Source organism: Neoarius graeffei, chromosome 2 (assembly GCF_027579695.1).
Source record: "Neoarius graeffei isolate fNeoGra1 chromosome 2, fNeoGra1.pri, whole genome shotgun sequence".
NCBI classification, from domain to species: Eukaryota; Metazoa; Chordata; class Actinopteri; order Siluriformes; family Ariidae; genus Neoarius; species Neoarius graeffei.
In genome coordinates this window covers 98,364,099-98,378,435 of record NC_083570.1, presented here as the reverse complement: position 1 = coordinate 98,378,435, position 14,337 = coordinate 98,364,099, and the positions used below count along the sequence as shown (strand labels likewise).

The 14,337-nt window shown below is 40.6% G+C and overlaps 1 protein-coding gene across 1 annotated transcript in view; it reads right to left on the bottom strand.

Annotated features, from left to right (window-relative positions):
• Positions 1 to 14,337, bottom strand: part of gfra3 (GDNF family receptor alpha 3) — a 139,326-nt gene that overhangs the window by 41,272 nt on the left and 83,717 nt on the right. The window contains exon 2 of the mRNA XM_060910759.1: positions 2,686 to 2,970. Coding sequence (XP_060766742.1) covers positions 2,686 to 2,970 — 285 coding nt within the window. The remainder of the gene's footprint in view (positions 1 to 2,685; positions 2,971 to 14,337) is intronic.

The following is a 14,337-nucleotide window of genomic DNA, read 5'->3' as shown; positions in this document are numbered from 1 at the left end:
AAGGTGGAGGGAATTATGAACAGTTCTAAATACCAGTCAGTTTTGGCCCAAAACCTTCAGGTGTCTGCTAGAAAGCTGAAAATGAAGAGGAATTTCATTTTTCAGCATGACAATGACACCAAAAAAGTTCTGGAACTGCCCAGCCAGAGCCCAGACCTAAATCCGATTGAAAATCTGTGGGGTGACCTGAAGAGGGCTGTGCACAAGAGACGTCCTCGCAATCTGACCGATGTGGAGCGCTTTTACAAGGAAGAGTGGGCAAATATTGCCAAGTCTAGATGTGGCAGGCTGATAGACTCCGACCCAAAAAGACTGAATGCTGTAATTAAATCAAAAGGTGCTTCAACAAAGTATTAGTTTAAGGGTGTGCACACTTATGCAACCAGCTTATTGTATTTTTTTTGTTGTTGTTTTTTCCCACAACAGATTTGTTTGTTTTTCAATTGAATTGTACAGGTTATTGGTCACATTAAAGGTGGGAAAAGTTTAGAAATTATTTCTCATGGTCTCATTTTTTTTATATCAAAAAAACCTATCATTTTAACGGGGTGTGTACATTTTTTTATATCCACTGTAAGTTACCAATATACAACCCCGATTCCAAAAACGTTGGGACAAAGTACAAATTGTAAATAAAAACGGAATGCAATGATGTGGAAGTTTCAAAATTCCATATTTTATTCAGAATAGAACATAGATGACATATCAAATGTTTAAACTGAGAAAATGTATCATTTAAAGAGAAAAATTAGGTGATTTTAAATTTCATGACAACAACACATCTCAAAAAAGTTGGGACAAGGCCATGTTTACCACTGTGAGACATCCCCTTTTCTCTTTACAACAGTCTGTAAACGTCTGGGGACTGAGGAGACAAGTTGCTCAAGTTTAGGGATAGGAATGTTAACCCATTCTTGTCTAATGTAGGATTCTAGTTGCTCAACTGTCTTAGGTCTTTTTTGTCGTATCTTCCGTTTTATGATGCGCCAAATGTTTTCTATGGGTGAAAGATCTGGACTGCAGGCTGGCCAGTTCAGTACCCGGACCCTTCTTCTACGCAGCCATGATGCTGTAATTGATGCAGTATGTGGTTTGGCATTGTCATGTTGGAAAATGCAAGGTCTTCCCTGAAAGAGACGCCGTCTGGATGGGAGCATATGTTGCTCTAGAGCCTGGATATACCTTTCAGCATTGATGGTGTCTTTCCAGATGTGTAAGCTGCCCATGCCACACGCACTAATGCAACCCCATACCATCAGAGATGCAGGCTTCTGAACTGAGCGCTGATAACAACTTGGGTCGTCCTTCTCCTCTTTAGTCCGAATGACACGGCGTCCCTGATTTCCATAAAGAACTTCAAATTTTGATTCGTCTGACCACAGAACAGTTTTCCACTTTGCCACAGTCCATTTTAAACGAACCTTGGCCCAGAGAAGACGTCTGCGCTTCTGGATCGTTTTTAGATACGGCTTCTTCTTTGAACTATAGAGTTTTAGCTGGCAATAGTGGATGGCACGGCGAATTGTGTTCACAGATAATGTTCTCTGGAAATATTCCTGAGCCCATTTTGTGATTTCCAATACAGAAGCATGCCTGTATGTGATGCAGTGCCGTCTAAGGGCCCGAAGATCACGGGCACCCAGTATGGTTTTCCGGCCTTGACCCTTACGCACAGAGATTCTTCCAGATTCTCTGAATCTTTTGATGATATTATGCACTGTAGATGATGATATGTTCAAACTCTTTGCAATTTTACACTGTCGAACTCCTTTCTGATATTGCTCCACTATTTGTTGGCGCAGAATTAGGGGGATTGGTGATCCTCTTCCCATCTTTACTTCTGAGAGCCGCTGCCACTCCAAGATGCTCTTTTTATACCCAGTCATGTTAATGACCTTTTGCCAATTGACCTAATAAGTTGCAATTTGGTCCTCCAGCTGTTCCTTTTTTGTACCTTTAACTTTTCCAGCCTCTTATTGCCCCTGTCCCAACTTTTGTGAGATGTGTTGCTGTCATGAAATTTCAAATGAGCCAAAATTTGGCATGAAATTTCAAAATGCCTCACTTTCGACATTTGATATGTTGTCTATGTTCTATTGTGAATACAATATCAGTTTTTGAGATTTGTAAATTATTGCATTCCATTTTTATTTACAATTTGTACTTTGTCCCAACTTTTTTGGAATCAGGCTTGTAGTAACCCTGCCTTTTTTTTTGTCTTTGTAATCTCACTAAGCCTGGTCCTTTTAATCTAATACTCCATTTGCAAATTCAATATGTAAAAAATATGGAGAACTGAGAGAACTTGGACTGGAGTGATGGATGACTTCTGCTTTGCGCCAGTCAGCCTGACACCCCACCAAATACAGTCCTCTTGGGTCGGAGTTGTTGAACAGTAGGTAGAGCTGGGCGGGTGGTGGGTGCGGAAATGACATCACCGATGCAGAAATGGACAAATGGTAATTTATAGGAAGAGATTGGTGCTTCCAACATGACATTTCTCCCAAACTTCTGATCTCATAACTCCATTTGTTGTAGAATATGATCTCATCATCTCACCAAACCCTAGATATTCACCAACACAGGATTTCCACTCATGAACACACATGCCCAATGAAGCATTCATGCATATGCACATGCACACTCCCACACACCCAGGAACATACATGTGCATTGGTTGCTCACCCTGTGGGAAGCGCACAGTCCAGTACACTCGGAGACAGAGACCCTCTTTGCGGGATTTGCGCTGGCATTTGCACTCCTGCAGGGGTCGATGGTGCAGCAGGGCATTCTGGGCGTCGGCGCAGGCCTGGCGGGCTTCAGGACCCAGTGGGGCCACAGCTTCCTCATCCACACAGTAGTCCAGTTGTCTGTACAGTTTTTCACACTCAGGTTGGGCCATACACTCCTGTACAGCTTGCACGCAGTCCAGCGTGTCTGGGAACAGGGGCACCACCAAGGACAACGAGCCTGAGGGACGACATCACAGGACACTTCTGATCACTACTGACATTCAGACATTCAAAAATTAGAGCAGTATATGGACTTCAAATACGCAACATACAACCAGAAGCAAAAGTGATAAACACTGCATGAAGAAAAAGGTCTATGGTACTATGAAGTCACACATTAACTCCTTCACTTAGGGCTGGGATATACAGTGGTGTGAAAAAGTGTTTGCCCCCTTCCTGATTTCTTATTTTTTTGCATGTTTCTCACACTTAAATGTTTCAGGTCATCAAACAAATTTAAATATTAGGCAAAGATAACACAAGTAAACACAAAATGCAGTTTTTAAATGAAGGTTTTTATTATTAAGGGGAAAAAAAATCCAAACCTACATGACCCTGTGTGAAAAAGTGATTGCCCCCCCCCCATTAAAACATAAATTAACTGTGGTTTATCACATCTTTAGAAAGCTGATTTCAATTTCTCTAGCCACACCCAGGCCTGATTATTGCCACACCTGTTCTCAATCAAGAAATCACTTACGGTAAATAGGACCTGCCTGGCAAAGTGAAGTAGACCAAAAGATCCTCAAAAGCTAGACATCATGCTGCGATCCAAAGAAATTCAGGAACAAATGAGAAACAAAGTAATTGAGATCTATCAGTCTGGAAAAGGTTATAAAGCCTTTTCTAAAGCTTTGGGACTCCAGCGAACCACAGCGAGAGCCATTATCCACAAATGGCGACAACATGGAACAGTGGTGAACCTTCCCAGGAGTGGCCGGCTGACCAAAATTACCCCAAGAGCGCAGCGACAACTCATCCAAGAGGTCACAAAAGACCTCACAACAACATCCAAAGAACTGCAGGCCTCGGTTAAAGTGCCATTCCACCATTGGATGTATTTTTTTGGCATAAAATACAATATATTTTATGACAACATGACTAGACAGAGAAATCTTTTAGCTTCAAAATGATATATCAAACATAATTTTTTGACAACGACAAGTATATTAATGGTGGTGTAGTGGTTAGCGCTGTCGCCTCACAGCAAGAAGGTCCTGGGTTCGAGCCCCGGGGCCGGCGAGGGCCTTTCTGTGTGGAGTTTGCATGTTCTCCCCGTGTCCGCGTGGGTTTCCTCCAGGTGCTCTGGTTTCCCCCACAGTCCAAAGACATGCAGGTTAGGTTAACTGGTGACTCTAAATTGACCGTAGGTGTGAGTGTGAATGGTTGTCTGTGTCTATGTGTCAGCCCTGTGATGACCTGGCAACTTGTCCAGGGTGTACCCCGCCTTTCGCCCATAGTCAGCTGGGATAGGCTCCAGCTTGCCTGCGACCCTGTAGAAGGATAAAGCGGCTAGAGGAGATGAGATGAGAAGTATATTAATTTTGCGACCAAAGTCACCTACCCTTTTAATTTCCGCGCGGTAGTGAAACGTGATGTCATCGGCAGGTTCCCCTTCTTGTGTACCACGTCACGTGTGACGAGGCACAGATTATCAGCAATGGCGGATAGAACGCGATTGTCAGCTTCGGAAAAGAAGCGAAGGAAAATAGCAAGTGATGCCCAAAGGAGACGGTCGATGGTGACTATCGGCACAGCAATCGACAAGTGTAAATCGCGTTCTATCCACCATTGCTGATAATCTGTGCCACGTCACACGTGACGTGGTACACAAGAAGGGGAACCTGCCGATGACATCACGTTTCACTACCGCGCGGAAATTAAAAGGGTAGGTGACTTTGGTTGCAAAATTAATATACTTGTTGTTGTCAAAAAAATTATGTTTGATATATCATTTTGAAGCTAAAAGATTTCACTGTCTAGTCATGTTGTCATAAAATATATTGTATTTTATGCCAAAGAATACATCCAATGGTGGAATGGCACTTTAAGGTCAGTGTTCATGACTCCACCATAAGGAAGAGACTGGGCAAAGATGGCCTGCATGGCAGAGTTCCAAGACGAAAACCACTGCTGAGCAAAAAGAATATAAAGGCTCGTCTCAGTTTTGCCAGAAAACATCTTGATGATCCCCAAGACTTTTGGGAAAATACTCTGTGGACTGACGAGACAAAAGTTGAACTTTTTGGAAGGTGTATGTCCCATTACATCTGGCATAAAAGTAACACAGCATTTCAGAAAAGGAACATCATACCAACAGTAAAATATGGTGGTGGTAGTGTGATGGTCTGGGGCTGTTTTGCTGCTTCAGGACCTGGAAGACTTGCTGTGGTAAATGGAACCATGAATTCTGCCGTCTACCAAAAAATCCTGAAGGAGAATGTCCGGCCATCTGTTCATGACCTCAAGCTGAAGCGCACTTGGGTTCTGCAGTAGGACAATGATCCAAAACACACCAGCAAGTCCACCTCTGAATGGCTTAAGAAAAACAAAATGAAGACTTTGGAGTGACCTAGTCAAAGTCCTGACCTGAATCCAATTGAGATGCTGTGGCATGACCTTAAAAAGGCGGTTCATGCTCGAAAACCCTCCAATGTGGCTGAATTACAACAATTCTGCAAAGATGAGTGGGCCAAAATTCCTCCACAGCGCTGTAAAAGACTCCTTGCCAGTTATCGCAAACGCTTGATTGCAGTTATTGCTGCTAAGGGTGGCCCAACCAGTTATTAGGTTTAGGGGGCAATCACTTTTTCACACATGGTCATGTAGGTTTGGATTTTTTTCCCCCCTTAATAATAAAAATCTTAATTTAAAAACTGCATTTTGTGTTTGTGTTATCTTTGTCTAATATTTAAATTTGTTTGATGATCTGAAGGGTGGCACGGTGGTGTAGTGGTTAGTGCTGTCACCTCACAGCAAGAAGGTCTGGGTTTGAGCCCCGGGGCCGGCGAGGGCCTTTCTGTGCGGAGTTTGCATGTTCTCCCCGTGTCCGCGTGGGTTTCCTCCGGGTGCTCCGGTTTCCCCCACAGTCCAAAGACATGCAGGTTAGGTTAACTGGTGACTCTAAATTGACTGTGAGTGTGAATGGTTGTCTGTGTCTATGTGTCAGCCCTGTGATGACCTGGCGACTTGTCCAGGGTGTACCTAGTGTTGCCAGATACTGCTGACGTTTTCCAGCCCAAAACATGTTCAAATCCGCTAAAATGCACTTAAAACCCCCCAATCTGGCAACACTGGGTGTACCCTGCCTTTTGCCCGTAGTCAGCTGGGATAGGCTCCAGCTTGCCTGCGACCCTGTAGAACAGGATAAAGTGGCTAGAGATGATGAGATGAGATGATGATCTGAAACATTTAAGTGTGACAAACATGCAAAAAAAAAAGAAATCAGGAAGGGAGCAAACACTTTCACACCACTGTACTTGATGCTACATTACAGGCATTTAACAGACACTCTTATCCAGAGTGGATGTACAACATACCCAGAGCAGCCCAGGGGTTAAGTGCCTTGCTCAAGGGTATTTCAGCCATTCCTGTTGATCTAGGGAATCAAACCAACGACCTTTTGGTCTCAAAGCTGCTTCTCGAACCATTAGGCCATGGCAACTTGCATACTTACAGACGCTGCTGCTGCTACACAAACAGTGTACTGACTATATTGTACTTGCATGCGTACTTTCTGTACATCTAGAGGGTTCCAACAAGTGGCATTGTGAGAAATCTGTCTCGAATTTGCTTCCATTTCATCTTGCACATCTCCATATACACTTTCAAAGAGCTGGCGATTTGACACCAGCTGTTCTTACAGGCATGTTTTTCTCTACGGAGAGTCACATCACTAAGACGATGATAATTTCTAATCTGCTCTATCAGCTCGTCCTCGAAGCGTTCAGCCATGCTGATAACTTCAGACGAGTAAACAGCGATACTAATGTCACGGACCAAAACATGAACACATCACCACCTCAATTTTTGCTGATACAGCAACTCGTCCATATGTCACATTAATTTCTGACAACGTGCTCAGAGGACGCATCAAAAGAGGGCTGGGAACGCGTGGCAGCCATGATGCGTGCATGGAAGCATTCGGATCATCAAGTATATCCCTGCCCTTAGAGGGCGCCATTTGTTTCATTCGAATTCAATAGTTAGTCTCATTGGTCTCAATTCATGGACATTTTGGACTGCTTTCTTTAATTTTTTTTTTTTGAACTTCAGTTTGTGTAACTGAAACAAACAAGCTATTTAACAGTTATTCCATGAAATCAAGTCATACATGAGCTGATAGCTATAATCCATGTATGACAAGATTGAATGGAATAACTCTTTTATTCTATCCACATTCACTGGATTTTGAGAAACAGAGCATTTTTAGTTTTATTTTTCGCAAATTCGATAAATGAAATCGTCATAAAAAACGTCCGACAAAATCATTTCCGCTTAGAATGTAAACAAACTGGTGAAATGACAGGAGCAATTTGTGAAAAATGCTATAATAATAATAATAATAATAATAATAATAATAATAATAATAAACCTTGAAAAATAAAAAAAGATATGTTCTTACCATCAAATACTTTTATTCCATATTTTGTTGCTTTTTTATTTTCTGTGGTTTTGTTTTCAAGTAGAGTTTTTATTTCATACTCGGTTGGTTCAGCAACATGCGCCGCCATTTTGTCTTTCTCTACTCACGGTATATGAGATGATATCCTAGTAGTAGAGTAGCCAATCAGAGTGCGTGATTGCTCATATCCAGTGAATGTGGATCGAATAATTACATTTAATAAAATAAAACTCCAACAGTGGTTTTGCTTAAACATTTGATGATGGACGACAACAACTGCCTTTAGACGTCTATTATAAGTGCAGTTTTAAGCAGGCGGTAACATCTTTAATCCTTATTTTGCAGATAAAAAACAAAATGAGCCTCATTTATCAAGCCGGGCATGAATCAATCCATACTTAGGAACAGTTAAAACTAAAAACACGAACTAATGCAAACCTCGACTTGAGCAGCTTCAAATCATATCATTTGCATGGATTACTGCACTTTTATATAAAGATTATACTGTCAAGCTTAAATAAGTTATTCATTTCTAACTGCAAATGTCTTTAAATGCAGTCTTTTTTTGATATTAAGCATACTAATTAAAGGTAGACTGCCTTTCAGATTTTTCAAGTGGAAGTCATAAAAAGAATTTTCCCCGACACCTGGTTATTTTTGTTTAGTGGACCGAAAGCTACTGAACTCGAATCACAGACTTCCAATTTTATTAGGTTTTTCTTTTAAACAGTACAATTAATTAATTTAGAGCCACATGGCGCTAAATTCTCTGCTATTTTTTTCCTGCTTCACCATGACCCAATACAAGATACTGCATCATGCATGACGTGGTGGGCTTTCCACGTTCGCGCAAGGCATTGTGGGAGACAAATTTGAAACAGGAGAGAAAAATGGAGGATGCGAGTGTGCAAATGAAACGTGAAAGACCGACTACAGTAACGGAAAGAAAGCGAGAAGAAAAGACGTTATGTTATATACGAAGGAAAGGAAACGCAGGACCAAACTAATAAATATCAGCGCTCAGCGAGCACCTCGGTGTGATCAGCTGTTCGTTTAGCGACAGAATGATGGAACTGTCAGTGCACAGTTAAAGGTAAGCCTGCGCACACGCACACACACACGGACTTCCTCTGTCTGCTCGACATGCACATTATTTGCTTTAATCCCTTCAAATTAAATAACTTCCCAGCCATAGAATGGCCTGATATTTTGTGAGATATTACAGAAATAAACATAGATCACAATGACCAAATTTCAGAGGGAACTAAATTTCACGGTTTTATGAAATCAAAAGGCCGTCTACTCCTAAAGAAATATTATGTATGAAAAATGAAAGAATGCAGTGAACACAATTCATTCATTAAGTCAAATAGGGGGCGGCACGGTGGTGTAGTGGTTAGCGCTGTTGCCTCACAGCAAGAAGGTCCGGGTTCGAGCCCCGTGGCCAGCGAGGGCCTTTCTGTGCGGAGTTTGCATGTTCTCCCCGTGTCCGCGTGGGTTTCCTCCGGGTGCTCCGGTTTCCCCCACAGTCCAAAGACATGCAGGTTAGGTTAACTGGTGACTCTAAATTGACCGTAGGTGTGAATGGTTGTCTGTGTCTATGTGTCGGCCCTGTGATGACCTGGCGACTTGTCCAGGGTGTACCCCGCCTTTCGCCCGTAGTCAGCTGGGATAGGCTCCAGCTCGCCTGCGACCCTGTAGAACAGGATAAAGCGGCTAGAGATAATGAGATGAGATGAAGTCAAATAGGACCAGTCATTTAATTAAAACAAACGAAAGGCACCTGTGGTCTGTTTATGTCCATCAGCTGTAAGCAAATAGCTCAGTTAAGGGGCAATTTAGATCATGCTGCGTTTATGAAGGAACGGATATTTAGAAGCTGGTACGATTTTTTTTCCCCCCCGATAATGAAAGCTGGCTTATAAATCAGTTCCAGTTGCGATGCCATCTTCTTTTAAATGCTGTGCCACACTTTACAGCCACACTAACCTGTCCATGTCCAAGCTTCATCAGTGTCTGAATTTCTGTTACTGACTCATTTCAAAGAGAGATAAATGACATGATTTGAGAGCGTGTCGGCATGAGAGACTTAAATCGTTTAAAACTGTGTGATGCTTGGTGTCTGTGATTACCTGGGTTCAGTGTCGGGATATTTTTGTTCTCCATTTGCCTGTCGAACCATTTTATTTTCACCTCACTTCATTCACATCTAATTGATCAATTACCTTTTTGTCTCTACATTTTGTCCTTTGCTTTTCAAGTGCTATTCGGAATAGATATTTGTTTAATGATATCAAATAACTTCCAAGTCTGACTCGGGAAAAAATCCATTTTCTTTTGCCCGCATTTTATCCTCTTTGATCTTTACCTTTTATAGGGTTTTGGGGACTTAACTAAATGTACAGGAGCTGTCCCAGGAATGTGTTTTGCTTTTTACACATACAGTGGAGCACCGTTATAACAGGGTAGTTGGGACTGAAAGAGTCTGACTGTGTGATGAGTGAATCTGTTATAACAGTAAGTATATCAGGTGAAAATCCAATTCAGCCAAATTTCTTGAAACTGCTCTCATTGAATTCAGAATTGAATGCAGAACAACATACTTTTTACAGAATTAAAATATGTTTATCCGTTCTTGAAATATTACAAATCAAAGATTGAAGAAACTGCATAATTTTTAGAAAACTAAATATATGTTATTTACCAGCTGGGAGGTCTGTATGGTGAAATACTGTGACCGAGGTCTTGAAAGTACTGAGCGAGGCCCTCTGGGCCGAGGTCAGTATTCAAAGCCGAGGTCACGGGATTTCACCATACGGACCGACCTTAAGCTGGTAAATAATATATTTATTTTTTTCTTTACCAAATTCTAACAGAAAACGAGAGCGCCCAAAAGGGAAAACCGAGCCGAGCCGCCATTTTGAATCCTCATTCACGTCTGTAATGCAAATGGCTTCCTCCTCGGTATACAAGTGCACTTCCATGGCAGGAAAAAAACTACATTTTGCCGCCTATGTAGTCCCCTATTTATACAAAATTGAGTCATTCAGGATTCAGCCATGTTTTTGCTCGGCGTTAGCAACAGTTAGAGGTTTTTAGCTTTCTCCTGAAATGTTTTATTTTACTTCTTCTTCCTCAAGGTAGTAAAACTCGCTTTCGCTGTGCACACTGTCGTTATCGCTATCCATGCTGTAAAATTAATGCTATTCTCCTGAGAAATGCTGGCAAAAATTTATAAGATTTTTGATAACCTTATAAATAAATCTTATTTTAAACAAAAGATAAATGTTGACAAAAAATGCTACTATGTTTGTTGTTGTTGTGAACGAGCAAGTCGCCAGAGGTCCATAACCGGGGTCCGTAACTGGGGTCCGTACCGTAGGATACAGACCCGCTCGCCAGCCAATCAGAGCGCAGGATTTGATGGAAACCGGACTGCGAAAAAAATAAACCGTAATATTCTGTATGAGGATCACATGGTCCAAAATGGGCCTCATTAACCAATGAGATCAAATGATTTTTTTCTTAATAACTTTTCTATTTTTCAAGATATTTACATGTAAATTGGCAGGCACATAGATGGTCATATACTGAATACAAAGTAAAAAAAAAATAGCAAAAACAAATTATGCAAATTAATATTTAATTAGTATTAAATATGCAAATTAGGTAAAAACATTACATCGGTACACTCTCTTTTTCAAAGTTTCACCAAATGGCTTTATTTGTGCAATATAAAGCTGATCTTAACTCTCATTTATACATCACAAAGAAGGAGAAATCAATGTTAATCATAAAATATGCATAAATAAACAATGAACGTCATTCCCATCTACCATTCTCTATCAAAATAAAAAAGTAATAAAATATTATTTCTAATTCCCTCTTTGTGCTCTGTATTTCTCAAAAGTAGGGCCTACTAGTGTTTATATGATTGATGTGATTAATATTCACACCTTTCAAGGCTAACCTCAAAAAAACTGTGTGATCCACATCCAATAAACAATACGCATTAATTGAACTGAAATTGACACTCGCGTTTCTGACTTCCGTTTTTTAAAATCTCATTCTGACCACTAAGATCTCAATATTTTTCATCAAAACAACTCCAGTTATATTCTAAAATAGTTATTTATTTACATGAATCAGTCTGATTTGAAAAAATAAGTAGGTAAAGCTATGAAAACTCACTTCAAAGTCTCCCGTGAATCATAACGTCAAAACTAGCAGATGGAAAATTTTGCTGAATCCTTCATCAGAAACAGTGAGAGCGACAGAACATCTCTAAAAAAGTTATCTGATTGATATTCATGAGTAATCCAGTTGGAAACCAATCAGAAGAGAGAGAGAGAGAGACAGCCTGAGCGCTTTCCCGTGACTCAAAAAGAAAATCACCGGCAGTTTCCTGGCGTCCCGCGAGCAGAGAGTTTTTACACTGTTATACCGACTTCAACTTGCCGTTACTCCCAAAGTACTGAACAGGTCTTAACCAGATACATTTCTTTGAAAAGCAGAGATTATAAACTTTTTAATGATAGTATTCACAATAGAAAATATTCAAGAGTTAAGTAGTGACAAACTTGGAAACTTAGATGAGCGTCTGCATGCACAATTTTCACAGCACGGCCAGCGAGCGTCTGATACGCCTAATAACGGTATGGAAAATCTGGCATGGCTCGAAACATTTTATGAGCTTTATATTTTATATAAACCAGTTTCCTGAAGATATCCAGTGAAGAAATTGAAAAAACTATGATCATTTTTACCATGCTGATAACTAATTTTTTTAATTGTTGACTGTCAGTGTAGCAAATAATATGTATTATTTTTTTCGCGGTCCGGTTTCCATCAAATCCTGCGCTCTGATTGGCTGGCGAACAGGTCCATATCCTACGATACGGACCCTAGTTACGGACCTCTGGCAACTCACTTGTTCACAACAACAACAAACTTAGTGGAATTTTTTGTCAACATTTGTCTTTTTTTTATAAGATTTATTTATAAGATTATCAAAAATCTTATAAATTTTTGCCAGCATTTCTCAGGAGAATAGCATTAATTTTACAGCATGGATAGCGATAACGACAGTGTTCACAGCGAAAGTGAGTTTTACTACCCTGAGGAAGAAGAAATAAAAGAAAACATTTCAGGAGAAAGATAAAAACCTGTAACTTGCTAACGCCGAGCAAAAACATGGCTGAATCCTGAATGACTCCTATTTGTATAAATAGGGGACTACATAGGCGGCAAAATGTAGTTTTTTTCCTACCATGGGAGTGCACTTGTATACTATGGAATCAATTTTGTGCCAAAATGTTCATACAATACTTTTGAAATATCAAACAAAAATGTCAAATCAAAATACAAAAAAAGAAAAAAAAAAAGTCAATTTTTTTAGACTGGCAAACAAATTATTCGTGTAATCGTGCAAAATATCAGTCTATTACTCTTCAGAAACCTTTTATTTTTGTTCCGCGTCTTTCTCAGTTTTGTTTGACGTAATTTATTTTGGTTGCGATTCCAGCTTTCTCGTTTGCGCTCCCTGACTTTTTGCTTGCAGTTTTGGCACAAACTTCACGTGTGGGTGGGCTGTCCAGGAATGCATTCCCATTGGCTAACTTGTGTTTGACTGACAGCTACGCTCAGCGATTCCCCGGAGGCTGTTGCGGCCATTCCCTACTCGGATTCTGGTGGACTGTTTGACGAGTGGCCGATCCATTGACGGTAAACAAGGATCGAGTGGACTTCAGTGGCGACTATGATATTGAATTTACACTTTGTTGAATTAATTCAATATCATAGTCGCCACTGAAGTCCACTCGATCCTTGTTTACCGTCAATGGATCGGTCACTCGCCAAACAGTCCGCCAGAATCCGAGTAGGAAATGGCTGAGCGTAGCTGTCAGTCAAACACAAGTTAGCCAATGGGAATGCATTCCTGGACAGCCCACCCACACGTGAAGTTTGTGCCAAAACTGCAAGCAAAAAGTCAGGGAGCGCAAACGAGAAAGCTGGAATCGCAACCAAAATAAATTACGTCAAACAAAACTGAGAAAGACGCGGAACAAAAATAAAAGGTTTCTGAAGAGTAATAGACTGATATTTTGCACGATTACACAAATAATTTGTTTGCCAGTCTAAAAAAATTGACTTTTTTTTCTTTTTTTGTATTTTGATTTGTCGTTTTTGTTTGATATTTCAAAAGTATTGTATGAACATTTTGGCACAAAATTGATTCCATAGTATACCGAGGAGGAAGCAATTTGCATTACAGCCATGAATGAGGATTCAAAATGGCGGCTCGGCTCGGTTTTCCCTTTCGGGCGCTCTTGTTTTCTGTTAGAATTTGGTAAAGAAAAAAATAAATATATTATTTACCAGCTTAAGGTCGGTCCGTATGGTGAAATACCGTGACCTCGGCCTTGAATACTGACCTCGGCCCAGAGGGCCTCGCTCAGTACTTTCAAGACCTTGGTCACAGTATTTCATGATGCGGACCTCCCAGCTGGTAAATAATGTATGTAATATGTTATTAAATAACATATGTAATAGCACTCTGATATTCTTTTTTTTTCTTCCAGTGTACGCCATGTAAAAGGATGTTTCTGTAAAGAAATAAAAGTATTTTCTTTCTCCGCAGGTCCACTTGAACTTGCCATCTTGTAAAAGCTCCGGTCTCATGAGCAGCAGTGAGTGACAGCCGCAAATATGAAGATTCATAAAAACTGTCCAATCAAGTGGGGAAAAAAAAAACCTTGAAAACAATTCCAATTGGTTGCTCATAAAAGAAGGTGTGTCCAGGGCACACTTTGCTGCGCCCCAGGCCAAATCTTGAATCCGTCAATTAAAACGCAGCCTCGGGTCACCTGATCTCCAAAAGTTTGTGTAGCCATATACACACTCATTTGTCCAGTGCCCCGG